The 27237-nt window shown below is 36.2% G+C and overlaps 2 protein-coding genes across 6 annotated transcripts in view; one reads left to right on the top strand and one right to left on the bottom strand.

The window, feature by feature from the left end:
- micall1a (MICAL-like 1a) overlaps nucleotides 1-12497 on the top strand; it is a 30604-nt gene extending 18107 nt beyond the window's left edge. The window contains exons 7-16 of one of the 3 annotated variants that reach the window (XM_084128945.1): nucleotides 20-83; nucleotides 1725-2116; nucleotides 4081-4445; nucleotides 6600-6734; nucleotides 6839-6965; nucleotides 7455-7545; nucleotides 8720-8793; nucleotides 8933-9047; nucleotides 9215-9261; nucleotides 9342-12497. In XM_084128945.1, the coding sequence (XP_083985071.1) occupies nucleotides 20-83; nucleotides 1725-2116; nucleotides 4081-4445; nucleotides 6600-6734; nucleotides 6839-6965; nucleotides 7455-7545; nucleotides 8720-8793; nucleotides 8933-9047; nucleotides 9215-9261; nucleotides 9342-9466 (1535 nt within the window). In that variant the 3' untranslated portion in view covers nucleotides 9467-12497. The remainder of the gene's footprint in view (nucleotides 1-19; nucleotides 84-1724; nucleotides 2117-4080; nucleotides 4446-6599; nucleotides 6735-6838; nucleotides 6966-7454; nucleotides 7546-8719; nucleotides 8794-8932; nucleotides 9048-9214; nucleotides 9262-9341) is intronic. The other 2 variants (XM_084128946.1, XM_084128947.1) reach the window with 2 other exon arrangements.
- cUnh22orf23 (chromosome Un C22orf23 homolog) lies at nucleotides 12481-25654 on the bottom strand. Of its 3 annotated transcripts, none has more exons than XM_084128948.1 (7): nucleotides 16677-17321; nucleotides 16523-16600; nucleotides 16051-16113; nucleotides 15786-15956; nucleotides 13311-13439; nucleotides 12969-13069; nucleotides 12481-12684 (listed from the first exon to the last, which is right to left on the bottom strand). In XM_084128948.1, the coding sequence occupies exons 2-7, from the start codon at nucleotides 16596-16598 to the stop codon at nucleotides 12616-12618; spliced, it is 609 nt and encodes a 202-aa protein (XP_083985074.1). In that variant the 5' UTR covers nucleotides 16599-16600; nucleotides 16677-17321; the 3' UTR covers nucleotides 12481-12615. The 3 variants fall into 3 exon arrangements, with proteins under 3 accessions (XP_083985074.1, XP_083985075.1, XP_083985076.1); XM_084128949.1 differs by having other exon boundaries at nucleotides 16534-16600; nucleotides 16677-17222; XM_084128950.1 differs by lacking the exons at nucleotides 16523-16600; nucleotides 16677-17321 and adding an exon at nucleotides 25637-25654.
- Between the last annotated feature and the right edge of the window lie 1583 nt (nucleotides 25655-27237).

The following is a 27237-nucleotide window of genomic DNA, read 5'->3' as shown; positions in this document are numbered from 1 at the left end:
CTGTTAATTGTGGCTCTAGAAGATGCTGACACTCCAATTCCTCAAGTTCCTGTGCCAAAAGAAAGATTGCACTCACCTGTTCGGTAAGATAATTCCTGACATCTCCTCTGCTCTTATTATGCACTTGTGTCTTTGTTTGTTGTTCAGATTTCGTTTCCATTTCATGTACACTACTGATCAAAAAGTAAGTTTCATCAAAAATACAGGAAAGACAGTAATATTGCGAAACATTATTACAATTTAAAATAAATATTTTCTAATTTAATACATTTTAAAATGTAATTAACTTATTACTTTGATTGCAAAGCTGAATTTTCAGAAATCATTACTTGAATCATTACTATGAAATGACTCTAATATGCTGATATGGTGCTCAGTTATTAATAATGGTTCCTGTTATTATCAATGTGGAAAAGAGTTTTGCTGATTCATATATTTGTGGAAACTGTGATAAATTTTTTCGGGATTCTTTGATGAATAGAAAAAATATTCATATTTTGTATATATTTATATTCATAAAATATATATATTTTGTGATGGAGAGCCAGTGTTGCTTCTCCATCCCATTGTGTCCTTATTGTTCTTTATATCGTGCATGTTATAATTGTTCATGTGGGATTTTACTGTTTTATTTATTGTTCGAAGAGTGGGCCTAACCTCTAGGTATGTGCACACCCTGGAAGGTGGGGAAATGCTAATTTGAACTCATTTAGGAAATATCAATTGTGCAAATGACAATATTTGTTTTTCTCTTGCCTGTATGTTGTATTTTTTGATTATTTTTAAACTCTTTGTCTTAACTATCATTGAGGGAACTTGCTGAAATGTATAGAGAGAGAAGAGTTAGTTTTACAGAAAATGGTATGTTCCAATTAACTAAAGGCGGGAAAATTATGCATTTACGGGTGTTCAGAAGTGAGGTAGGGGGAACAGAGAGTGGTTTGGAGCTTAATGCAAAGGTTGTTATTGCTGCTTGAGCATAAGAAACTTTGGTCTCCAACAGTTAGTGAGAGAAGTTGGTGCTAGTTTTAGTGCCTCAACAGTGCTAGTTTTTAGACTGTTTTTGTAACCTTTGTTTTTATTTTTGCTCTTATCCACTGTTGCATGGACCTTTTGCACTTTCTTGCCTTCAAAGTATCAAACTTCTTTTGGAACAACCTTTAAATGGATGCCTGGTGTGATTCTCCTTGTGACCGCGTGGGTCTCAATCACATATTTTAAATAGTAATCATGTGAATGTCTTTACTGTCACGTTTGATCAATGTAATGCATCCTTGCTGAATAAAAGTATTCATTTCTTTCTTTCTATTTTAAATCTTACTTATCTCTACAATTTTGAATGGCAGTGCATCACAGTTTCCACAAAAATGTTAAGTAGCAATGTTTTCAACATTGATATTAATAAGAAATATTTCTTGAGCACTAAATCAGTGTATTAGAATAATTTCTAAAGGATCATGTAACACTGAAGACTGGAGTAATGATGTTAAAAAATTCAGCTGTGCCATCACAGGAATGAATTATATTTTAATATATATTAAAACTACTAAAATAATTACTTATTTTAAATTGTAATATTTCACAATATTACTGTTTTTACTGTTTGTTTGATCAAATAAATGCAGCATTGGTGATCATTATAGTCTTCTTTCAGAAACATTAAAAGAACTTTCTGATATCCTGAGTGATTTTCATTCAGTGGTTGTAATGCATTCCTTTCCCAGCTCTAGCAAGGCAAGTGACACTCCAAAACCAATAAACCCACCCTGGCTGGCACTGGTGCAATCAGAAACAAAGAGGAAACCAGCACCTCGCCCACCCACAGGTATAGCCCTACCTCCCTGCACTGGTTCATCTCCTTCTCGAAAGGAGGAGGGATCCAGACCATCCACTCCTCCAAATCCCTTTGATAATGAGAAGGAAGATGAGCCAGAAATGGGTCCTGAAGATCCCCCTGGTCCTGTAGTGGCTAGTCATCCCTGGTATGGCATCACTCAGGCTGCTGAAGCCGCAGGTGTGGACACAAAAAGACAAAGTCCTGCCCCTTCAGAAAGTCCCGTAAGTGTCAGAAGAAAGAAGCGACCAGCACCCAGAGCTCCAAATTCTTCTACATCAGGTTAGTTAACAGTGTCTGACACCATACATTTTGCTTTACGGGGAAGACTGCATTTTAATTGTATCAATGTCTACTAAACTAAACACTTTACCATGCTTGTCATAGTCAGGTGATGTTATGACAGTGGTTCCCCATTTTCCCAAAAATAGGCTTATGCTATTTCTGCTTTTAAGTATGACAAAGCTGCTTGTTTAAAAAAAAAAAAAAAATTATATATATTTTAAAGGCATAAGTCACCCAAAAATGAAAATTATGCCATCATTTACTCACTCTCAAGTTGTTTTAAACATGTATGAATTTCTCTCTTCTGCTGAAAATAAAAGAAGATATATTTGAAGAATATGGCTAACCAAATAGTAGATGGGACCCATTGACTTACATAGTCAATGGGTCCCATCTACTATTTGGTTAGCCATATTAAATTCATACAAGTTTGAAACAACTTGATGGTGAGTAAATTATGACAGAATTTTCATTTGTGGGTGAACTATCCCCTTACAGAAATAAATTAAAATTAACCAACCACTATTCATTTAGTGATTCCTGAAAAAACAAACAAAAAAAAACTGCATGTTCTTCGATAAAAACAATAGTTATTGAGGGGTAAAAATAGGAAATATTTTAATGCAGTTTTCATGCAAGTCACACTAGTGTTATATTGCAGCCCACAGAAACATAGCATTTAAATTTAGAGAGAATATTTTAATATACTTCTAATAATTATTAATTTAAAATACTTGTTAGTCTGTCCAGTTTACTGAGGACCTTTGTGAGCTCTGTGCCCGGTTGCATAAAGCACCTTAAGTGTAATTTTCCCTTAAGTTTGCCCTTATGTTTCCCTTAAACCTAAGGGTGTTGCAGAAAAAAACCCTTGAGTGTTACTTAAGGGTTTCTTTAAGTGAAACGTCATAAACACTTAGAATTTCCCTTAAATGCTGTTTTTTCACTTAAATAATCCCTTAAAAAGCGTTAAGTGTTGCATAAAACCCCTTAACGGTCATTTCCCTAAGTATAATTTAAGGTTTGGAAATCGTAACCTTAAGAGTAACGCGGACAAAAATAAGACAACATGGCTGAATTTATGGAACCAGCTGAAGATCATTATGTGCCAAGAATAATTTTTAAGGATAGGGAGAACCCTTTGGACCATCTTAGCGATGAAAAATTGTTGCAAGAATACCGATTTGATCGACGCGCAATATTTGCGCAATATATCGCTAACAAACTAGAGAGCGACCTTGACCATGTCACACATAGCAACCACTCTTTACTTGCGGTGTTACAACTGCTTATAGCACTGCATTTTTTTGCAACTGGGAGTTTTCAGTAGTGGGATATGTTTTACACGTGCATAAATCGGCTACCATTCAATAAATGTAGGCTACAATTAGTGTGTATCGGATTTTCAGGAGATATTCTCAATTCATTCAGTTAACGGACGCTCTGAGGTAAAGTGTTCAGACTGCAGACTTATAGCAACGATTATATTTAATTGTACAGTACAGTAGTCATAACATAACGTACAGACATTATCTTAATTCCATAATGTCCTTAAACATAACAATATTGCTGGCCATAAACTGAGAAAGTGCGCGTCCGGTGTGTGATACAGTTGTCCTAAACGCGACGCGGCGTGTTAGTGTTTTGCGTATCTATGGCAACAACAGACTTTTATAACGTGAATCCAGGATCGCTGTCGTGAAACACTTAAATGTTTCCCTTACCTAAGAGAACCGTTTAAGAGATTATATGCAACACCCTTAAGTTATTCTCTTAGGTAAGGGGAAATCGCCCCTTAAGTATCATACTTAAGGGAAAAACTTAAGGTGCTTTATGCAACCGGGCACAGGCCCCTATTTAAGAACCACTGTGTTACAGGATATTGTAGTTGTCTAACTACTCACATCTGTATTTTCTGTCATATATTTATTTTTCTGGGTTGTCTCTTTCCTGCTGTTCTTTAGCTTTTCCTTCATCTCAGACTTCCTCTCCTGCTTCTTCTCTAGCTCCGAGCACAGAGAGCCTTTCCTCCTCTTCCTCAGACTACAGTGCTGTCCCCCAGCAACCTGCTGCTAACCAACAGGACCATGTGTTCACCAAGAGTGTATCTGAACCATCAATCAACACTCCTACTTCTGCCCTGTCCCCAACAACTGAGCTTCAGCCTCACTGTTCTCCAAACCTTTCTCCTCCACCACCACCACCTACTAATACCAGCTCAGCACCCGCCACCCCACAAACCAGTCGCAGTATGAGACCACCTCCATCCCGCCCCTCTGCAGGATTAAAACTTTCACCCTCTTCACAGACACCCAGCACTCCAGGCAAGGTTAGATGTACTGTCAAGACGTACACTGCTGTTCAAAAGTTTTGAATCAATCGAGACATTTTTTATGTTTTTGAAACAAAACGCAGCATAGCGTACTTGATCACGAATACAGTTATGTTTAAATTAACTGTCTGTTTTTATATTATATAGGGCTGCGATAACTAATTGATAAAATCGATTATTATCGATAATAACGAATTTGATTATCGATTAGTCCTGTCTGCACGCTGTGCTCGAAAAGCCAGTCACGTTGCTTTCCAGTAGTAAATAACCCATTTCTATGGACAAAACACATATGGAAAATAGCGGAGGATATAGAGTGAGCTGCTGCCGGAAAGGTACATGATCCAAGATGTCTGAAACATGAGAATTTACATTTAAACGTTGTCGTTTTATCTGTACAGGGTCACCACGTGGCTACGCGGATGCAATAAATAATTCTGTATTATAAATTTTGAAGGCCAGATAAGTAGTTTGTTGAGGGTTGATATGTAAAGAAGGACTACACGCCAGTGCACATTTATATTCAAACGCGCATACCTATGGACTAAACACGTGATGCGCATGTCTGTGTTTGTGCAGAGGTTGCATAGGTTTGCGCAGAGATAACTGATTATCGTTTGCACCTTGGAACCTATTTCCGGGAGTGCGTTCTCAAGCCGCCAGGCAGTGTTTTGTGCGGATGGGCGGCCGGTCCGGCTCCGCATTGAGGGTTTTCTGTTAGAACGGTGTCGTGTAAGCGGCCCCTAAGTTAATAACTAATGATCTTCTCAACGGAAGTGAATCAATCAATCAAAACTAACTTTAGCTGGACAATAACTTTATCCTAGAGCTGCTGTAAAGCCAAAACAATCTCTGTTACTGTAATTTCCTATTATCACTGTAAAGCTGCTTTGAAACAATTCATATTGTTAAAAGCACTATATAAATGAAGTTGACTTGACTTTACATTTATAAGTGCTTCAAACTAAAGCATAATGCTGTTTAATGCCTTTGACATGTGTTTTCCTCTGGCATAACTTACATTTTATCTGTAAATGTTATAAAGTCCCACGAGTATTTCTATTTTTGCATATTGACAACAAGTGTCTTGTTAAACTTTACAGACTTCAATGAACGAGCATCGGTGGGCGCATGGGGGTCAAATAGACGGAGCACAGTAGAACTATCAGGAACACAATAATTTGGACTAAAGTAATATTTAGCTAAAATATTTTTGTCAGAAATTAAGTGTAATTTTCTAATTCTACATGTAACACGAGTAATCATATTTATGAGAGCAGTAACAGTAAAGGCACTGTTGTTGGAATAGCCCAGTAATGTAATATAATTAATTAACAAGTTAACATTTTGTGCTTTTGTTTATTAACATTTTAATTTAGTTGAAGAAAAGTTAATTTAGTTTTAAAATAATGTATAATGAAATAATGAAATAATTCTTATAATGTACAGCATAGACTACATAGTTATTCACTATATTTGTTTTCATAGGTTTTATATTACACATTATATTACACATTGTTTGGAGGACAGCATTGGGCAGGATGTGGAATAACATTGTTTAAAATAATGGATTAAAACAATATTTTAATTTAAAACATATTTTTAATGTATAACAATTTTTCAACAGATTAATCAATTATCAAAATAAGCTTTAGTTGCAGCCCTCATATTATAAATTAAAATGATCAGTTATACCAGTTACTACATCAAGAATGTTTTCTTTTTTTGTCCCAAAAAAGCAGCTCTTGTGTGTAAAGCCACTTTCTTATGCCAACATACAAAACCATTATTACTCAATCAAAAGCTTTGGAAGTGGTACAATAACGCACGTTTGGCATGTTTTTATGCAGTTTATGTTTATACAGTGGCTAAGAGAGGAAGTGTAATTTACCTTTGTTTGTTGTGACTCGCTAAAGTGTTGGCCAGTAATGACACTTTTTAACTGCTTTAAAATTAGCTGAAAAATGTAACTGCTTTTTAGTGTCAAAAATATTTCATTGATAAGTAATGGGGCAGTGAAGAAAACAAGGGTGTGTGTCAGATTCCATCACAAGTTTTCACATCTTTGAAATTCTCTTGAATCCAGGAGCTTTCCTTACTTAATTTCTTTGTTCAATATCTTTGTTTCATGGTCTCTCACATCATCTTCAGCGCACTTGTAAAGAGAATCCATTTAATCGGAAGACGACCACTTCTGTCAGCTCTTTTGTATCCAGACCCCCAAAAGGGCCCCGTCCTGCACGACCTCCTGCTCCTGGACATGGATTTCCTCTCATTAAACGCAAAGTGAGGCACTAGAGACATCCTTATGTTTTGACTATTTTAAGAAAGGAACTATAACTGTGGCATATATAATGTATAAATACTTGTCCTGTCATCGTATTTGGTAGGTTCAGTCAGACGAGTATATCCCAGTTGAAGACATCCATGTTGAGATGAGTGACCTGGAGAAACGGTTGGATGAACTGGAGCGGAGAGGGGTGGATCTGGAGAAGAGCTTACGAGAATGTTCAAATGGTAAGAGAACCACATGCTACAGAATGCTATCCAGCGTTTTCAGTGTCCCAGAGGGGCTCGGTCCTCAGTGGAGTTTGTGTAGTGTTCCACGCTAAGAGTTTGGCTCGCTTATAACTTGCATTTGAAAACCTAACATGCGGCGAATCTTCCTATATTTGCGATACATCTGCGAGTTGAGAGAGTTGACTGAAAGTAAATAATCAATGGCATTTTATTGAATTCTTTATCTGTGCACTCATTACCATCTTTCATATAGTGAACTGTAACTGAACTCAGCCAGGTTATCTAAAGGTTTCTTACCTGTAGATCATCTAAAGAGAGAAGCAGACAGTTCATGTGGTTTATAGAGGCTAATCATCCTGAGACTGAGCCCCAGACTAAGAACTCCAAACTTGTGCTAATCTTCATTAAACTACAATCTGTTCTAAGCAAATTGTCCCATTTCTGGCTCCATTTTTAATTTTATTTTCTGTTGTTTTGTCATTTTAGATGATCAGGAGGAACATCTACTTGTTGACTGGTTTACTCTAATTCATGAAAAACACCTACTGGTACGGAGAGAGGCTGAGCTGGTCTACACGTAAGTGCACTATTGGCATTCATTTAGTCTGCTGCAACATCAATAACAACACGCTATATTAACATACTGTTGCACAGTGGTTCTTAAACTTTTTCAGTGTGTTGCCACCCTTATGTATGAAAATGTATGATGCAAAACAATCTCCAACTTACATTTATAATTGAATAATAAACATATCACTAAAATAAACTTGCTGGAAAATTCATTTAACATCACTACAAATGCACACAACTAGACCTAGAGAGAAGGGTGAGAAAAAAGGTTTTCTGGAATCTTTTTCTGTTTCAATACATGAGTTAATTTCTTTTTGCACTAAGCTCTATTATTTAATTTTCTTCAGGTAAGAGACTGTCTTCTATTTAAAAACTTAAATGCTCTCAAATGTTCTTTCAGTGTATATTTAGCAATGTATCCGATGTCTGTTCAGTGACATTTCATTTAAGGCTTATTTCACACTCAGTGCAGGAGTGGTAAGTGAGCGTTTTCTTTTTGGTTGCCTTATTAATAGATTACAGCACGTGTGTTGCATCCCAGAACCGGCAGTGCACATTTAGTTTAAGTGCTCAGCTTATTTTTTACTGTGTGGTGCACGCTGAACTCAGCAGCTCTGTCCACAGACTCGAAAAGACATGAAAGCTAATCAAAAACTTTGAACTCTGAAATGCACACGATTGAAGCAGCAACACTGGTGGTTGGGAGATTTATGTGACGTAAAAAAAAAACATACTATTTTGACATAATTTGATCCTCATCCTCATGTACATAAGATTCCATGACGATCAAGTTTGTAATTGTTCTCAATTTCCCTCTCTCAAAACAACAATTTATTCACAGTGTGAAACAGACATTAGAATGCAGGATAGCACTGAAATTTAATCTGATTTTATTCTATAAATGTTACCCATTTTTATGCACACCTTAATTTTAACCTTGATATTCCCATTTTATGTATGTTTGTTTAATTTTTTTAATTTATAATTTTAACACGGCCACATTGTAACCCACAGTTTAAGAATCAGATTCTCAAAGTCCCCGTCAATAGAGCTGTCAATATAATAATAATAATAATAATAATAATAATAATATTATATGCAACACCTTGGAGATGGAGGTTGGGTTAAAGTTAAATACGAAAGAAGAATAAATCTGTGTCTGATCACTGTCTGGATTTCAGAGCGAAGCAGCAGAACCTGGAGGAGAGGCAGGCCGATGTGGAATATGAGCTTAGATGTTTACTTAACAAGCCAGGTATGAACCAACACAAAAACAGTGAGAATTTACTGATTGACCTTTCCTTGTGAGCAAATCCTCCTCCTTTCTCCTAATAACTGTATTCTTTATTCTATCCCTCCTTTATCTCTCTCCCATCTGCTTATGTCTCTGATAGAGAAAGAATGGACGGCAGAAGACAAAGACAGGGAAAAGCAATTGATGGCAGAACTTGTCACTATAATTGAGCAGAGGAACCAGATTGTTAACAACATAGATATGGACAGACAGAGGTAATCGGTCAATGTACATGCACTCTGATTCAGAACCTAAGCTTAAGTATCTGTGCTATTTTTTTCTTAGCTGTTTTTCTGTACATTTGATATGAAATAGAAGGTTATTTTGTTATTTGTATCAAGCTTGCATGCTGTTTTTGAGGAGTTTGTAATTTCTTATTTAGGGAGGAGGAGGAAGACAAACTAGTAGCTGCTATGCTGAAGAAAAAAGGTCAGCGTTATTTCACTTTTCTCTGACTTACTTTACACCACATCTTGCATTGATTCTTCTATTTCTTTCTTTTTTGTCAGATTTTCATGGACACGGTGAGCAGAAGAAGAAGGCAGGGAAATTTAAGCCCATGAAGGTTTTGAAGAGACTGAGCACCAAGAATGAAGGAGTAAAGGACAACAGTCCCCGAAAAGAGAACAGTTGAAGAATGGACTGATTGAGGGAGAGAGAGAGAAAAAAGTATCTAAAATATTTACTTATGTCTAATTATTGCTTTTGATTCTATTGCTATAAAACAGAGCCAGTTATGTTAAATTTAAGGTAGTAGCAGCTGAACTGATTTACCACACTACTGCGGTATATAAGAGTGAAAACTGAACACAGTCTTGATCAAAGGTTTTATGACTATCTCTTGAAAGGTTCAGCCACTATATAATCTTACTATAATCTGTACCATTTGAAGTTACAGAAAGCTGATACTGATTGTGATTGACATGTGATTGAGATGATATTGAGAGTCCAAAATAACCCTGGGAAAGTTTCACACATATCCTTCTTTTAAACTCATTTTAACAGTCAGAGGAAACTCAACAGTTTTTAATCCCAATTTAATCTGATTCTCTGAGTTTTAATATATATATATATTTTGCATAGAGGTACTGCTACTTGTATTTCTCTCCACAATGAAGAGTGAAAAAAACTATTTGTAGTTTGACATTTGTAGAAACTTTTCAGGCCCCATCCAGCCCTTTCATAAGTAATTATAGAAGTCTTGCTGAAATGAAAGCAGAAATTATTAAGCTTGCAGTTTATATTAGTGCTGGGGAAAATTATATTATGTCAAGATTATTTGTATGGGATTAAGAATGACGATTATAGATGCATATCAGATTTTTATCTGCCTGTGTCCGGTTGCACCAGCTGTGCTAGTATTAAATATTTAAGCATTGCACCATAAAATGTAACTACATATGTTTGTAATCTTTAGTACACTAAAAATTTACAAAAGCCTCCGAATAGGAGTAATGATTGGAAGAAAATAGCAGATTGATTGACTTGCATCAATGAACTCATGCTTTATCTGACAGAATTCAATCCTTGTTGACGTTTACATTTGTTTGTTTATTTTTTAAGAAAGAGAACATTGTGAAAAAATTACTTTTAGCTCTAAACATGAACCTGATCTGAAAAGTGCACCTCTGTGTGTATCGCTCTGTGCCAAAATAAATGTAATAAATGTGTTTGTTTTTAGTTTTGTTTTTTTGCATTAGTATTTATGTATTGCTTCTTATTAATTTGTTATTTGTATTTACAATGTTATTTATAATATTATTTACGTAAAAAAATACTTATGTTATTTTGTGATTAAACATTGTATTTAAACGGAAACATTACTTTACCATTAGTTAATTGAGGCGATAATTGAGTTAGAATCAACTTAAATATGATAAACTGAAATTCACTATTGGAACATTGAAGGTAATTTTCATATAATGGGACGATGTATTACTTAACGACTAGCTTACGACTTACTGTCTCCTGCTTTCAGAACAAAATTACAAAAAGTGCAGAATTTGTTACAAACTAACTAGTAGTTACTAAGCCTCTAGTGTGGAATTTATGTCCCAATTTAAATAAGAACTTAAGAACAGCTGGTGCAACCCTTACCTGGACAATATTTTATATTGACATTAATTTTAAAAGTATGATCAATACTGATTCATAGACTGATTGGCCAAAAAAGTATTTTGTGGGACAGGCTTTAGATTTAATTACAGCCTACATTTATCATGGCATTGTTTTGACAACCTTATGCAACATCACAACATGTATTTCCATCAAGAGATGCATTAATGTTTGGCTGAGATTGTGTATTGACAGTCAAAACACTCTCTACTCCAGCACACCCAAATACTTTCGATGAGGTTATGGTCAGGACTCTGGTGGCCAATTGATTTGTGAAAATGATTCCTCATGCTCCCTGAACCACTTTTTCTCAGTTTGAGCCTAATAATTCGGTAACACTTTATTTGACAGTGTCTTTGTTACATATGTTACATGTACTTACCATAGTAATAACAGTAAATTATGCATAATTACATGCAACTAACCCTCAACCAAATTCTAATCCTGCCCTAACCCTATAGTAAGTACTTAATATTACACAGTACTTAAATATATAATTACACTGTAACAATGACACCTTAAAATAAAGTGTAACCTAATTCTTGCAATTGTCATCCTGGAATATGGCCATGGGGCGATGGGATCTTCTGTAATGTTTGGTTGTTTAAGAAATGAAAAGCTACACTGTATTAGTTAGAGATAAAATAATTGTTACCAAACATATAACATGCCAGAAATGTATTGATCACTGCAATAATGATCCAATTCTAGATGTTTTGGTCAACCAGTTTATTTAATATGAATAATATTTAACAGATTATTATTTAAAAAAAGAATGTTGAAAAGATTGTTAAAAGATATTGTTACAACACTAAATTTGTATGGTATTTACTGACAGAATATTAGTTCATAGCAGAATTCAGAAGCAGATTTTTTTAATTTCAGTGGAAAATTTAGGTTAACATACTGTACCTACCTAAAGTGTTACAAAATCATCAAACTTGTAAATGTATCTAATAACCCTCTGAAATGTCATTAAGCTTGTTACAGAGTTACCAGACAAATCTGCACCTAGAATCATCGGTGACAGATAAACGTTAAAATGAGAGATAACATTAAAATAGGTCTAAACTATTTTAACGAGAACAAAAAAGACTGTAATTCACATAAACGGTAACTGTAGGCATGTTAATGTTATACAATAATAGATGTTCCTCACTCTTCAAAGCAATATGCAATATTAAGCTTTAGTTAAATAATTGTAAAATGTTCACTGTAGAATGTCGCATGTTGTGTGTTGGGCCTTAATCTCTGTAAACCCAAGCAGGAGTTTATTTCTGAAGGAGTGCCTTTAATCTGTTTAATTTATGTATATGTCCTCTCATTGGCTGTTGAGTGTCTTTGAATATTTTGTTGACATTTCAGTTTGTGTGTCATCTGCAAGTATGTGAGTGTTAATTTGTATTTATCAGATTTTAGGATTGCATTTGTATGGTCAGAGTGTGTGTGTGTGCGCCTGATCAACCCCAAGGGCTTTTCGTTGTCTCTAAAACAGTCAGTGCTTTTAGGATGGAGGACATCAAAAATAAAATGACTTCATGAAACAAAAACCTTTCGCAGTTTTGGGATTATTTTTTTTAACAAGTTTTAATGCTCATACTTATCTAACACTATTATCACCTTCTCTTTCTCCATCCCTCTCTTTGCTTTGTAGTTCCTCTTTTCCATTTAAATTGAGTTCTTAGTTTTTAGTTCTTCACTGCGTTCCCTGTCAATCTCTTCAAGTTCACAGATTTTCTGGAAGAAAAATTTCATACAATTAACAACAGAGAGTTTAGAACAAAATAGCTTTAGTTTAAGACTAAGAAACAGCTAATAACAAACACACAAAACTATAAAGATACATTAAAAAAATGTGATTCAAAAACAGGACATTTCACTGTGGTGCTATAAAACTAACTTCCTAATTTCTCAGGTTTTTAGACTGAAACTGTGGGTCAAGTCACATTTAAAAACTGATGATGGCTGGTGACATTGCATGAGAGTATTGGCTGATATGTGTTATGAGTTTGTATCCTCACCTGAGAGATCTCTGTGTTGATGAGGTGCTGGTATTGGTCACCTTTTCCCAATGCCATCATCTCCTCTAAAAACTGCCTCCTGTCCTCAATCTCATCCAGAACTGTTGGTAAGAAATTACATTTAATTATAGTTTTCATGTTGATGCGTATACTATTGAGCTCCTTATCAAGGTCATTAAAGTGTCTCTGTAAACATGACTCTCCCTGCCTCCCTATAAATTATGATTAATAAACTGAAATAAAAAAGTAAATAAATAGAAAAAAATAATAATTCAATATACAATCAGTATCATTGAAATCAGATCACTCAGATGAGAAATGAACAGCAACTGCCCGTCTCACCCTCTTGGAATCTGTCTATCTGTTGCTCTCTTCTTTCTGTGGAGTCTCTTTGGGAGTGAGTTGGCCCAGCATCCTTTTTACCAGTAGAAAGAACATTTTGTAGCCTTCTCTTCTCTTTCTCCAGATCCCCTAGAAAGAGAGAAGAATCAGCAGAGAAGGATGGAAAGATCTTTGTTGTTACACTTGTAAAGACTTCTGCAACAAACACAGGTTAGATGAATTCATGTAGGCTGAAAATGTACTGTAGACAGATATTAAACTACACTTTTACAAAACTTGAGGAAGTTTTTGTATGTGAAGCCCCGCAAGACCCATATGTAAATAATATACGGATGCGGCATTTATGTCATGTTTTCGCTTTTAACTTCATGAAACATGCTCCGATCGTGGAAAATGGCACATCATTATTTACAGCAGATTCTCACGATTTAAAATAACTCATCATTATCTGTCAATTAGATCTAAAGATAGTTATAAAAAGTTATAACATAAAACCCCACAGGCACACATGTAGCTAAGTAAAATCAAACTTAGCTTTCACGTGGCTTTTACGCTTGTAATTTTATGAAACATGCACAGATAATAGTATGGATGTTCCCGATTAAAATAAGTCCAAAATCAACATAATACATTGTGTTGATCACGAGATACAATAGAGGACAAGCAATTTTAAAAATGCCTTCAGGGTGTCAAGGGCTAAACAAAAAGGCTAGCTTGGTCCTTGAGCCCACTTTTTTTATATTTTATCAGCAGTTTATCAGAAGTTTCTCAGCATGAGAATTTCCAAATGTAATGATTTATTTTTTTTAAAGTTTTTTTTAAGTTTTCTATCAAACAATACTTACCTTTTGACTCTCCTTGCTATTGTTTTGGAGTTATGAATCTTTACTTTTTATTTAAAAAGTTTATGTCATTCAGAAAAAACTAAAAATGCCTTCAGGGCTTAAAGGGTTAATTATTTTGGGCTCTTAAGTTTGTCTCACAGAAATGCTGTGGCTTTATGCAAGCCTGATGAAGGTGAATGAACGAATAGATTTTTTCCCCTTCTGCCCCACTTTACCAGAAGCATACTGGTAAAGTAGTACACTATATCAAGTTGTTTAAAGATGAGTTATGATTTCTGTATTAACTTATATTTAAATAATAAATGAAGTTCAGACAGTGAAGTTCAGTTCAATGCAAATGTGTATTTACATGAGTAGTATTAGAGCACAATGCTACATACATGCAATGAAATGCATTTGAGAATCTAATGGAATTTAATTAATCTAATCCTTCTGTCAATCCTAAAGACGAAGGGCATCTCGGGAACCGCACTCCAATGGTTCAAGTCTTACCTCTCAGGTTGGTCCTTTAGGTTGGTGATGAGTGTCGTGGAGGGGTGAGGTGTCTAAGACTCAACATCTAGCTACTGGGGTGCCTCAGGGCTCAGTGCTTGGACCACTTCTCTTCTCCATCTACATGACATCACTAGGATCTGCGATTCAGAAACATGGCTTTTCCTATCACTGCTACGCTCTCATTCCAGCCTGATGATCCGATGGTAGCTGCTCGCATCTCAGCCTGCCTGACAGACATTTCTGTCTGGATGAAGGACCACCACCTTCAACTAAACCTTGCGAAGACAAAGCTGCTTGTGTTCCCGGCCAACCTAACACTACACCACAACTTCTCCATTCATCTAGGTTTGTCATCCATAACTCCATCAAGGTAAGCCAGGAACCTTGGAGCTGTGATTGATGATCAATTGAACTTTACAGACCACATTGCTAGAACTGCCCGGTCCTGCAGATTTGCCTTGTACAACATTAGGAGGATCAGGCCCTTCCTATCAGAGCATGCTACACAACTCCTTGTCCAAGCACTTGTTCTATCCAGACTAGACTATTGTAATGCTCTCCTGGCAGGTCTTCCAGCTTGCACTATCAAACCTCTGCAACTGATTCAAAATGCTGCAGCTAGAGTGGTCTTTAACGAGCCGAAGAGAGCACACATCACTCCTCTCCTCACAAAACTGCACTGGTTGCCAGTTGCCGCTCGCATCAAATTCAAGTCACTGACTTTTGCCTACAGAACAACCACTGGCTCTGCTCTGCTCTATGATCTGCCTAACTCAACCAGAGCTGCTGAGTCCGTGGCCATTTTCAAAAAACAGCTGAAGACGCATCTTTTTCGGCAACACAATCCATTAATACTGACACTTTATCTTCTATTCTATATTATCTTTTTTTTTTTTTTAAAGAAAGTGCATGTACTAAGTTAGATTAAACTGGGAGGGGTCATAGCACTTGGATATTGTTGTCCTATTGTTAGTTCCACTGCTTCTATTGTTCTCATTTGTAAGTCTCTTTGGATAAAAGCGTCTGCTAAATGAATACATGTAAATGTAATGGGGAAAAATAGCAGCAGCGAGGAAGAATTAGGTGATAAAGAATATAAGTATAGGGAAATGTTTTTTGTTTTTTTTGCACTCACGTGTTGCACTAGGCTGAAACTTTTCTCGTTTGTAATTATCTCCAGCACTACATCTTTCTGCACTGCGCCTCAGGTGGTGACCCATCAGTGGGGTCACTCTGGAGACTCTGGGCTCTGACTGCACTTTTTTCTGCTCAACTGGGGTAAAGGTTAGTGGAAGAGCGCCCCCATCTGATCAAACAAACACAAAAAGACAGTGTTAATGGGCATAAAATTGCCAGGACAGTTGTAGTACGATATTATAAAATCTGTCACCTGAACTCACTTTTCAGCTGATTATTGATTTGTTTCTGTTGAAAGTCTGTTAGACCAGACTTTTGCATCATTACTACAATGAAACAAAACAAAAACAACACAGATGGAGCCAAAGAAAAGATAAAAACAAGATATGCATGATTGTTGGAACACGCTCACGCTCACACACACACGAATATTTACAGGGACTCTCCATAGGCGAAATGGATTTTATACTGTACAAACTGAATATTCTATACCCTTACACTAACCCTACCCATCATAGAAAACTTGATGCCTTTTTACATGTAAAAAAAAAAAAGAAGAAAAAAAACTCATTCTGTGTAATTTATAAGCTTGTTTCCTCATGGGGGCCTCAATTTAGGTCCCCAAGGTGACACGAGTTCCCATGAGCATTCAGGTTGAAGTCCCCACCGGCACAGAAAAACATGTAACGTTACACAGTAAGTTACACTCGTACACTCATACACACACACACACACATTGTATTAACTGTCGTGTCTCTGTTCTGTAGTTAGTGACTCTGGACTCCTTATATTTTGATCCGCTAGCCATCATTCCTGCAAAACAAAAACACTTTACTTTTTTGCCATAAACCAAGAAAGCTGGTATTTTTGTCGTCAAAGATTTACTCACGTTACAAACGCAAAAGCAGCAAAGCGGTTCCTATGGTAACACACGCAAAACACTTAAGACCGGGGATAATCCAGCAAAGCAGAGACCACCAGTCTAACAAAGAAAGATGAACAAACTCTTTGTGTTTTAGGGTTGCTTTCGAGATGACAAATCCACACGAATTAGATCTGATTCAATGTTTTGCAAAGCTCGATATAAACGTTCTCCGTCAGGTGATTTCGATCCTGAGTTGTTCACAATGTGTGACGTTTCAGGCGAACATCCAATCGCCTGAAGCAAGCAAGAGAGTCAATACTATCAGAATTTAGGGACTTTTTGATACTATTCACTTTTCCGCTGAAGATGAAGAATAAGCTATTTGAAAATATACATTTGAAAATAAATGGGCTTAAATGAATGAATTAATAAATAAATAAAAGATCGACCACTGCAGAAAGAAAAAATCTAAAATTCTGAATACCAACGAATTACGTAAATTAGAGCAGTCCCTTTCTTGTTTAAAAAAAACACTTTTTACTCGTGTTTGTAGTTCCTCCTCCAAAGCACAATGGGTTGTTGGCAATATTAGCCTTGGGATCTCCCAGTCACGTGACCCCTAGCCGCGTGTCAGCATAGCGTGTCAGCCGTCAGCCATTTTGACGGAATACTTCAGCGCACCTACATACATAGATATAAACACTAGATCTCGCCTTGGGGTTCAAAGCATGCGTCAAAACCGCCGCCATCTTGGAACAGGGGTCTTGTCATAGGAAGTAGCTAGGTAACGCTGCTTTCTCCGCCTATACTTCGAATTCATGAATGATGCCGGACTTTTGTGCTGCGTATGGATGTTCACACGAACGAAATCTAAACCAGACAGCAAGGGATTACATTTACTCTGTGGATGGTAGTAGTCAAGTTGGTTTTTTTTCAAGTTAAGTGTACATTTCTCTGCTTGGAGGAAGAAAATGAACTGTGATTCTCGCACAGAAAATTAATTGTGAATGTGCTGTACACTTTAGATATTATTTGAAATAACCCTTGTGTTTAAAATGTACAATATGCAGGAGTTGATCCTCAATAGGCTACCCACTTTTGGCTGTGTTGTGCTGTGTTGTTCCTAACTTTTTTTTACCGATTGTACTCAAACCTTTTAATGGAAAAAAACAGTGTGGCGCTTGTAACCTGTAAGTACAGTCCTAATAGTAGGCTATGCTTGTCCTCTCCCTGTCAATCTTCAAACAGTAGCCTACATCCATTCTTATACATAGAATTCCACAAATCCTATGTATGTGTACGTTTTGCACAAGGATACAGTGGGCTCAAGGGCTTGTTTCTTCCTGGGGATGGAGGTGTGGAAGGACACAATTTGTGAAAATGTCAACTGTTTAAAGCCTTTCTTTAAAGTGAATTTCGTTTTGTATAAATTGTATCTTAATTTTAATCATTTTTTCATCAAACAATTGCCTGGATTTAGGCCTAATTAATAAGAAGTAAATATAACGAACAGACAATATAATCATGGAGGCGCCCGCGCGGTCACTTGCATTGCACGTGAACTGGAGGAGCGCATCTCGTCCTAACTTAACGAAACTCAGTGTATGCCTCACACAGACATGAGAAATACATCAAATACACAAAGCTTGAAATGTCTTTAAACGAAATAATTCAAAACGAAAAGAAAAAGGCTACTCTCTGATTATGTAATCCATTATGTGCATTTCTCTGTATAGGCGCGTTCACTACGAATATGGCGATCGTCAACTTAATCTTTGCAGCCGAGTCGACACTGTAAGAAAACAGTTTATTAATAAAAAATCAATGCACGCGTGTCACCGGATTTACAAATGCACATCTTGCTTGTTGCACGCACACATATTATGTCGAAATAACGAGATATTATGTTAAAATACATTATTATTAATAATACATCTTTTAGAATATTTGATTGAATGCTAAATTTTGCGCTTGTTCAATTTAATAAAATTAAAACTTTAATTGTGATCATTAAAATAATTGAATATTAAATATTTAGTGGCCAAGTTTTGCTCATTTATATATATATATATATTTACTTATATATATATATATATATATATATATATATATATATATATATAAGTAGCTATAGTTCATTCTAAGTTTACTCAAGTGAAAGAATGTGACTAATAAACGTAGGCCTATAGCACTATGCATTATATTTTGAAAAAGAAGTAGATTATCTTAATATCAAAACCTTAAATTTTCTCTGGACTCGATGATAAATACCTGCCTGACCGTTGGAACGAACCAAAAAAAACCTAGAAAATCGCATTCAACGATTTATGGTAAATTTTATTTCCGTTAGAGCTTTGCCTACATTGACGCTGATGCATTAAAGAGGAGGGGCTCCCCTGTTCCAAGATGGCGGCTCTATACACGCATTCGTTCCAATGAACTGCCGTATACAAGGCGACATCTAGTGTTTATATCTATGACCTACATACATGAGAATGCGGATTATCACGTTTTATGGCTGCGAATTGATTAAAATAATGAATAATGGTCACTGTATTAATTATCTTGAGCCTGCTGAAATGTTCCTATAAATATATTTTCTTTCCAACTGTGCAATCTGAATAAAAATAGGTTAAATATATTTATCCACTAAGCTGCAGCTCGTCTTCCCATTAACAGTTTTTTTTTCTCTTTCTGACATTTCATATACCTGTTGGGTTTACATTTTTTAATTAAATTAACTATAAAAAAAGATTGCTTGTGTGTGCTGGTGTTTATTCCAGTCTTTTAAAGTTGAATGAATGCTCGCGAGGTGCCTGTAACGATGTTAAATAAGCTAGGCTTATAATGTACACAGGGTAGAGGAGAATTACAGTCAACTACTTTGAATAGTATAGCATTTTGGGCATAAACATGTAAACAGTGAAAAGATTGACGTTGAAAAATGACACAGAATGATAAATTTAATATTTAAATATTTAATCCAAATAAATAAATGTTCGTGGTTAGCACTGATGTTATTCATTTGTTCTCACACACTTCAGCGTCGCGGTCACTGGTTTAGACGAACACTGCCACTATCTATTATTAGCGCACCGTCAGCTAACTCTTCACGTCATGTCATCACAAAAAGAAATATACAAGAGGAAGATAAAGGAATTAGGAATCATAGATCCATATGAAGCACCACAAGTTCTTTTTACAGGCATTTAATGTGTAGAAAAACTTCCTGACATTGAGTTCGGTGACATTTACAGCTACCTTATTCACTTCTCATCACGTTACACCGGAGCTTCATTAAAAGCATACAAAAGCTTAGCAGGCTATCGGTATCACAGCATCGCTCGGGCATGATAGAGATGAATATTTCGCGACGAGCTGTATTATCACCAGCGGTTTAGCATTTTCTATTCCGTCAAGATGGCTGCTCCAAATGGCGTGACGTCACGTGGGACGTCCCTATAGTGTGCACGGATCCACACGTCCACACTTCGAAAATCCACCGGAAATAGTAGACCATCCGGGGACTTCTGGCATACTCTTTTCAACATACTATGCTTTGGGACAGACTTATTTTAATCTCACACACTGTTTAGAATGGATAGTATGGATATTGAGACACACACTCTAAAGGCTAATATTGCCCACAACCCATGAGTAAAAAGTTTTTCTCATTTATCTCATGATTTCATATGAAGCTTTTAGTTGAACTCACTGGTATGACCTAGCCTACTTTATTGTTAGGGAATTGAATACAAATGGATTAAACTACTTAAAGGGATAGTTCACCCAAAAATGCAAATTACCCCATGATTTGTTCACCCTCAAGCAATCCTAAGTGTATATGACATTCTTCTTTCAGACGAATACAATCGGAGTTATATCAAAAAATGTCCTGGCTCTTCCAAGCTTTATAATGGCAGTGAATGGCCGTTTCTGTTTTGAAGTCCATCAAAGTGCATCCATCCATGATAAAAGTGCTCCACATGGCTCTGGGGGTTAGTAAAGGCCTTCTGAACTGAAGCAATGTGTTTGTGTAAGAAAAATATCCATATTTAAAACTTTATCGACTAAAATAACTAGCTTCCTAGGATGGCTTGAGGGTGAGTAAATCATCGGGTAATTTGCATTTTTGGGCGAACTATCCCTTTAATTTAGTGAGTATACCGTGATTGACAACATGGGGTCTCAAGCCCCATGGATTATGTTAACTGGTACGGTGATGACCAGATCATATGCCTGATTCCAGAGCCCCTGGCACTGAATAAGCGTTCAGTTCAGATTGATCAGCGGTTCTGGGAGTTCATTATGGGGCTGTTGGGCAAGTAAAATAAGGCACCATGAAATGTAAAATGGGGAAAGTTTGAAGTGTAGCCCTCTTAGTCATAACCTAGTATAATAGCATGACATAAAATAATAGCGGAAAATTGCAGTTTAGACAATGTACTTTGTTGTACATTTTAGTTGTTTAATGGAGTTAAAATGTGTTTTTAAAATCTTGTTTATGATCTTTCACTAACTGCTTTCACTAAGTGTCAATGATAGTCTTTGATTGTATGCCAAATGTAACAATTTAGTCTCATCTACTTAATTATAGTTGAAGAATAAGGATCTTTGGTCTTATGTATGTCACTGGTGATTCATTGTGTCACTGGTGTTACTGTGTTTTTTTCATATTAAATAAAATGTGTCACATGTGACATGATAATAATTTTACATCCAATCATTTTTTTTTACACTCAAGAGTTTAACTTTAAAGGATTGCATCATTACTTATGACTGTTTTTCAAATATTTTCATTGTTATAGCTAATGCATGGTTGCGCAAATGTACTAACATTTAATCACACCTTTAAAATAAATAAAACATTATCTCCGTATTTGTTGCATTATCATTATTTGTCTGTAACTGACTGCATGTGCTGAAAAAAATTTGAAATAATATTTCATAAAAACCTTTAATATTGCCAAAGTAAGGTAACACCAGTGACAAAAAAAAATTGTACATGTGGTCTTTGAATAAATGCACAAAATATATATAAAAAAATATTAAGCTGTCATTTATGTGTATTCATAAAGTCAAAGGGTAATCTAATAATGTGGTCTAAGTTTAAATTTTAGAAAAAGAAATACATTTTGTGAGAGACCCGCGACTACAGATCAACGTGCTACTGCATTTCTCTCCAATATGATAAAATGAAATGAAATGTGGAAATGTGGAGAAATGTGAAATTTTAATTGTGACAAGATGATTGACAGGCCAGTTTACTGTGACAGGATGTGTGTCAGGATGCGACAGAGAGCAACCGTTAAAGATGCAATTGTATGACGTAATAGTATTTCCCAAAGCTTGTGTACTCTTTTGCTACACACTCAAAAGTATCTACTTTTTCTTCACAAAAAGAGTACACACTTTTAGGGTGTAGTTTAAGTAGGCAAATTGGGCATCTTCTTCTTTTTTTCTTCTTCTTTATCTGTTGTATAAATTGCGGTTGGCAAACTAACTAAAAGGTGCAGTATCTGCCACCTTCTGGATGGAGCACAACTTGGTTGTAGACACTTGTTTGAGAAGAAGAAGAAGAAGAAGAAGAAAAACTTTAATTAAATATTTTTTTACCAGTCCTGTATCATTCAAAATTCGAATAATTCCTCATGAATTCTATCAATATTTTAAAGTTTATACAATGTTTAATAGGGAGCCAAACCAGTGTTGATAGAACTGGGCTAATATGGTCATACTTTCTGGCTCTAGTAAGAACTCTAGCTGCTGCGTTTTGGACCAGCTGTAGTTTATTTATTAAGCATGCAGGGCAACCACCCATAAGAGCATTACAATAATCTAGCCCTGATGTCATGAACGCATGAACTAATTGTTCCGCATTTGTCATTGAGAGCATATGACGTAATTTAGATATATTTTTAAGATGGAAGAATGCGGTTTTACAGATACTAGAAACGTGACTTTCAAATGAAAGATTGATATCAAAGAGCACTCCCAGGTTCCTAACCAACAACGAAGATTTGACAGAGCATCCATCAAGTGTTAGACAGTATTCTAGGTTATTACGTGAGGAAGTTTTTTGTCCAATAATTAGAATCTCTGTTTTTACAGAGTTAAGTAGTAGGAAATTACTAGTCATCCAAGTTTTTATATCAGCTATGCATTCCAGTAATTTTTTTAATTGGAAAGTTTCGTCAGGGCTTGAATAAATATAGAGCTGAGTATCATCACCATAACAGTGAAAACGAATGCCATGCTTCCTAATGATATCTCCCAAGGGTAGCATGTACAGAGTGAACAGCAATGGTCCTAGTACTAAGTCTTGTGGTACTCCATACTGAACTTGTGATCGATGAGACATCTCTTCATTTATTGCTACAAACTGATAACGGTCAGATAAGTATGATTTAAACCATGCTAATGCAATTCCACTAATGCCAACATAATTTTCAAGTCTATTTAAAAGAATGTTGTGGTCAATAGTATCAAATGCAGCACTAAGATCGAGTAACACTAATAGAGAGATACAACCACGATCGGATGATAACAGCAAATCATTTGTGACTCTAATGAGAGCTGTCTCAGTACTATCATCGTAATCCAGATACCATTTCTTTCTAAAAAGGAACATAGTTGTGAGGATACTGCCATTTCTAGTATCTTTGATAGAAAAGGTAGATTCGAAATCGGCCTGTAATTGACTAATTCTGCAGGATCAAGTTTTTTTAACAAGCGGTTTAATCATAGCCAGCTTAAAAGTTTTTGGTACGTATCCTAATGACAAAGATGAATTAATGATATTAAGAAGAGGATCTATGACCTCTAGAAGCATCTCTTTCAATAGCTTAGTTGGTATAGGGTCTAACATATATGTTGTCGATTTAGAAATTCTTCATCTCCTATAGCAATGAATGAATAGAATTTTTCCTCAGGGAGACTACAATGCACTGCCTGATGCGATACTGTAGTAGACGGTTGCATAGTTATAATTTTCTCCCTGATATTATCAATCTTGTAAGTAAAGAAAGTCATAAAAGTCATTACTGCTGTGCTGCTTGGAAACGTCTGGGGTTGAAGCTTTATTTTTCGTTAATTTAGCCACTGTTTCAAATAAATACCTAGGGTTTTGTTTATTTTCTTCTAATAGGGTTGAAAAATAAGCAGATCTAGCAGTTTTTAAGGCCTCTCTGTACACAATCATGCTCTCCTTCCATGAAATGCAAAAAAACTAGTTTTGTTTTCTTCCAGTTGCGCTCCATTTTTCTGGCTGCTCTCTTTAGGGATTGAGTGTGCTCGTTGTACCACGGTGTTGAACTATTTTCTTTAATCTTCTTTAAGCGCAAAGGAGCAACTGTGTCTAAAGTGCGGGAAAAGAAAGGGTCAAAAGTTTCTGTCGCAATATCGAGTTCTTCTAAGCTATCTGGGATGCTGAGATGATGAAACTGATCAGGAATATTATTAACAAAGCAATCTTTGGTAGCAGAAGTGATAAGTCTAACATATTTGTAACACGGAGTTGGCTTTACAGCCTTGGCTAAATGAAGTATACACAAGACTAGATAATGATCTGAGATATCATCGCTCTGCTGCAGAATTTCAACGGCACCAACAATGATTCCATGTGACAATATTAGATCTAGAGTATGATTACGACAATGAGTAGGTCCTGACATGTGTTGTCTAACTCCAATAGAGTTCAGAATGTTTGCCAATGCCAATCCCAATGCATCTTTTTCGTTACCTACATGTATATTAAAATCACCAACAATTAGGACTTTATCTGCAGCCAGTATAACTCTGATAGAAAATCAGCAAATTCTTTGATAAAGTCTGTATGGTGCCCTGGTGGCCTGTATACAGTAGCCAGCACAAATCTCAAACGTGATTTATCATTTACATTAGATAGTGTTACATTAAGCACCAACACTTCAAAATAATTATATTTGAAACAAGACTTCTCAGTAATTCTGAAGATATTACTATAAATTACAGCAACACCTCCCTCTTTGTCTTTCAGACGAGGCTCATGTTTATAATAATAATATTGGGGGGTGGACTCATTTAAAGCAATGTAATCGTCTGGTTTTAGCCAGGTTTCTGTCAAACACAGCACATCTAGGTTATAATCTGTGATCATATCATTAACAATAAGTGCTTTTGAAGTAAGGGATCTAATATTCAGCAACCCAAGCTTTATCATTTGTTCATTTGTATTATATTTGTTTTTTATTTGTTGAACATCAATTCAATTTTGACCCTTAAATGAGTTTGGGAGTTTTTTGTATTTCCTAATTCAGGGTACAGACACATTCTATATATGATGATATCTAGGTGAAAGAGTTTGTATGTGATGGGATTTATCTGACCTCAGTGACGTGAGACAGCTAGCAGACGGTCGGTTTAGCCAGTCTGTCTGCTTCCTGACCTGAGCCCCAATTCATGTTTGAGCTTTAAGACTATGAGCCATATTACAAGAGAGAAGAACAGCACCATCCCAGGAGGGATGAATACCATCTCTTTTCAACAGCTCAGGTCTGCCCCAAAAACTTTTCCAATTGTCTATGAATTCTATATTATTTTGCGGACTTCACTTAGACAGCCAGCCATTGAGTGAGGACAGTCTACTAAGTATCTCATCACTCCGAACATCATTAGTGCCAACGTGAATAATAATCTTAGAGAATTTACGATTAGCATTAGCCAGCACTTTTAAATTTGCTTTGATGTCAGGCGCTTTGGCTCCCAGCAAACATGTGACTATGGTGGCTGGTGTATCTATTTTTACGTTCCATGTAATAGAATCGCCGATAACTAGGGCACTTTCTGTCACGGTTCATGACTTCACTGCCTTTTCCTTGTCTCGTGTGATTGTTGTGTTGTGTGTGTCCTCCAATCACTGCTGATCATCAGCGCCAGTCATCATTAACTTGCCTATATATTCTCTGTGTCTGGTGTCATCTGTTGTCAGAGCGTTGTGGTGTTACCGGTGTCTGTTCCTGTCCTGTTTTGGCTGTCTCCTGTGATCTTCGTTCCTGTTGGATTGTTTGTCATGTCTTCACCTCCGATCATCTTCATCACTCTTCTGGATTCGGACTCATCTTCATCCACCACCAGCCCGGTTGCCCGTCGAAGTCCCTGCGTCACTCTCCCTTCCCAGTGTGTCGTATCTGTGTGGATCTGACCTCTTTGTTTATCTTTAAATAAACATACTTTTTAGAGAGAGAGAGAGAGAGAGAGAGAGAGAGAGAGAGAGAGAGAGAGAGAGAGAGAGAGAGAGAGAGAGAGAGAGAGAGAGAGAGAGAGAGAGAGAGAGAGAGAGAGAGAGAGAGAGAGAGAGAGAGAGAGAGAGAGAGAGAGAGAGAGAGAGAGTTTTGTTTATTTTATAAGAAACGTGAATAAAGCGAGAGTCCCAGCTCAAGCCGACCCCTGTCTTCTTCCTTCCTTACTAATAGTGAACTGAACCTCATCACAACTAGGTTGACTGAATTACTACCAGCCACGTTTTTGCAACTGGCATACCCAGAGTAAGCAAAGTTGGGTTAATTAACCAAGAATTCATGGTTTGTATGATGGTATGTAAACCTTGGTTTTTGGCCCCCCGAATATTGGTCCAAAGCGGGCCAACTGGGGCCTGAGGAGTGGTTATGAACAAAGGCGGAGTTTACTTGAGTCAGGACACCGCTGCTCATTCCCCATGTTATTACATACAAGCCAGTTTCAACATTTAAGACATAAAAAAAAAAATGTTCAGCTCAAAACTCACTTTCAGACACCAGTGAGTGTTTAAAATAACATCCTTGTGATCCGTTGGGGATTCTGATCACCATATCAGACAGAAATATATTTATATGCAATGCTAAAGGCTACTTATGCTAACGCGGTAATAAATGCATATGTTTATAAAAAATACCAGATACTGCTTTAAGAACATAGACATTGTGTATTTATTTGGTTTAATATTTTATCTGTCTTTTCTCTGTGCCTTTGTTGATACCGGATAAAGCATCCGCATGTCATAAAAAAACATGCACTACGGTTAATTTGTGAGCTCCCTCTGTTGCTCTGGCTGAAAGTATAGTGAGATGGGAGAGATCGCATAATTTCGTGGAAAATTAATAGAAATGCTCACTCTTTCTTTGTAAGGAAATGTGACAAACATGATATTTTATCAATATTTTATCTAAATGTGTCCTTTGGATTTCATGGAAAAGCCTTTATGGAGTTTAGTGCATTCCTGTGATAACAAATAAACGGAAGCAGGTGCAAGCGTATTGGTGTGTGTTCTCTTTTTATGTTAAATAGAACCAGTTTGATACAGCATGATTGATGTGCGCTCCTGACAGCAATTAATAAATTACTGTCACTGTAACATTTAAAAAAAAAAGTAAAACATTGGTCAAATATTGATGCTGGATTCTGAAGTCTTTAAGTAAACGTTTGCATCTGTCATGCTAATTTTCAGAGGCGAACCTACATTGAGTGGGGGCCCCAGGCAAATGAGGCCCTTCTAAAAGATTTTTTTTGTTAATATATCTTCATTACCTAGAGATTTAATTATACAACATACAAAAAGTAGTCAAAACAC

Source organism: Abramis brama (genome assembly GCF_963993115.1).
Source record: "Abramis brama genome assembly, chromosome: 11".
NCBI classification, from domain to species: domain Eukaryota; kingdom Metazoa; phylum Chordata; class Actinopteri; order Cypriniformes; family Leuciscidae; genus Abramis; species Abramis brama.
This window is presented reverse-complemented; position numbering and strand designations above follow the sequence as displayed.

Excerpts from the sequence above, each read along its gene's own strand:
- cUnh22orf23 (XM_084128948.1), bottom strand. The coding sequence starts at position 16,598 with ATGATGGCTAGCGGATCAAAATATAAGGAGTCCAGAGTCACTAACTAC. Across the intron at positions 15,957-16,050 it reads AATCAATAATCAGCTGAAAA|ATGGGGGCGCTCTTCCACTA; the intron begins GTGAGTTCAGGT and ends TTGTTTGATCAG. Across the intron at positions 13,440-15,785 it reads GTTTCAGCCTAGTGCAACAC|GGGATCTGGAGAAAGAGAAG; the intron begins GTGAGTGCAAAA and ends CTCTCTTTCTAG.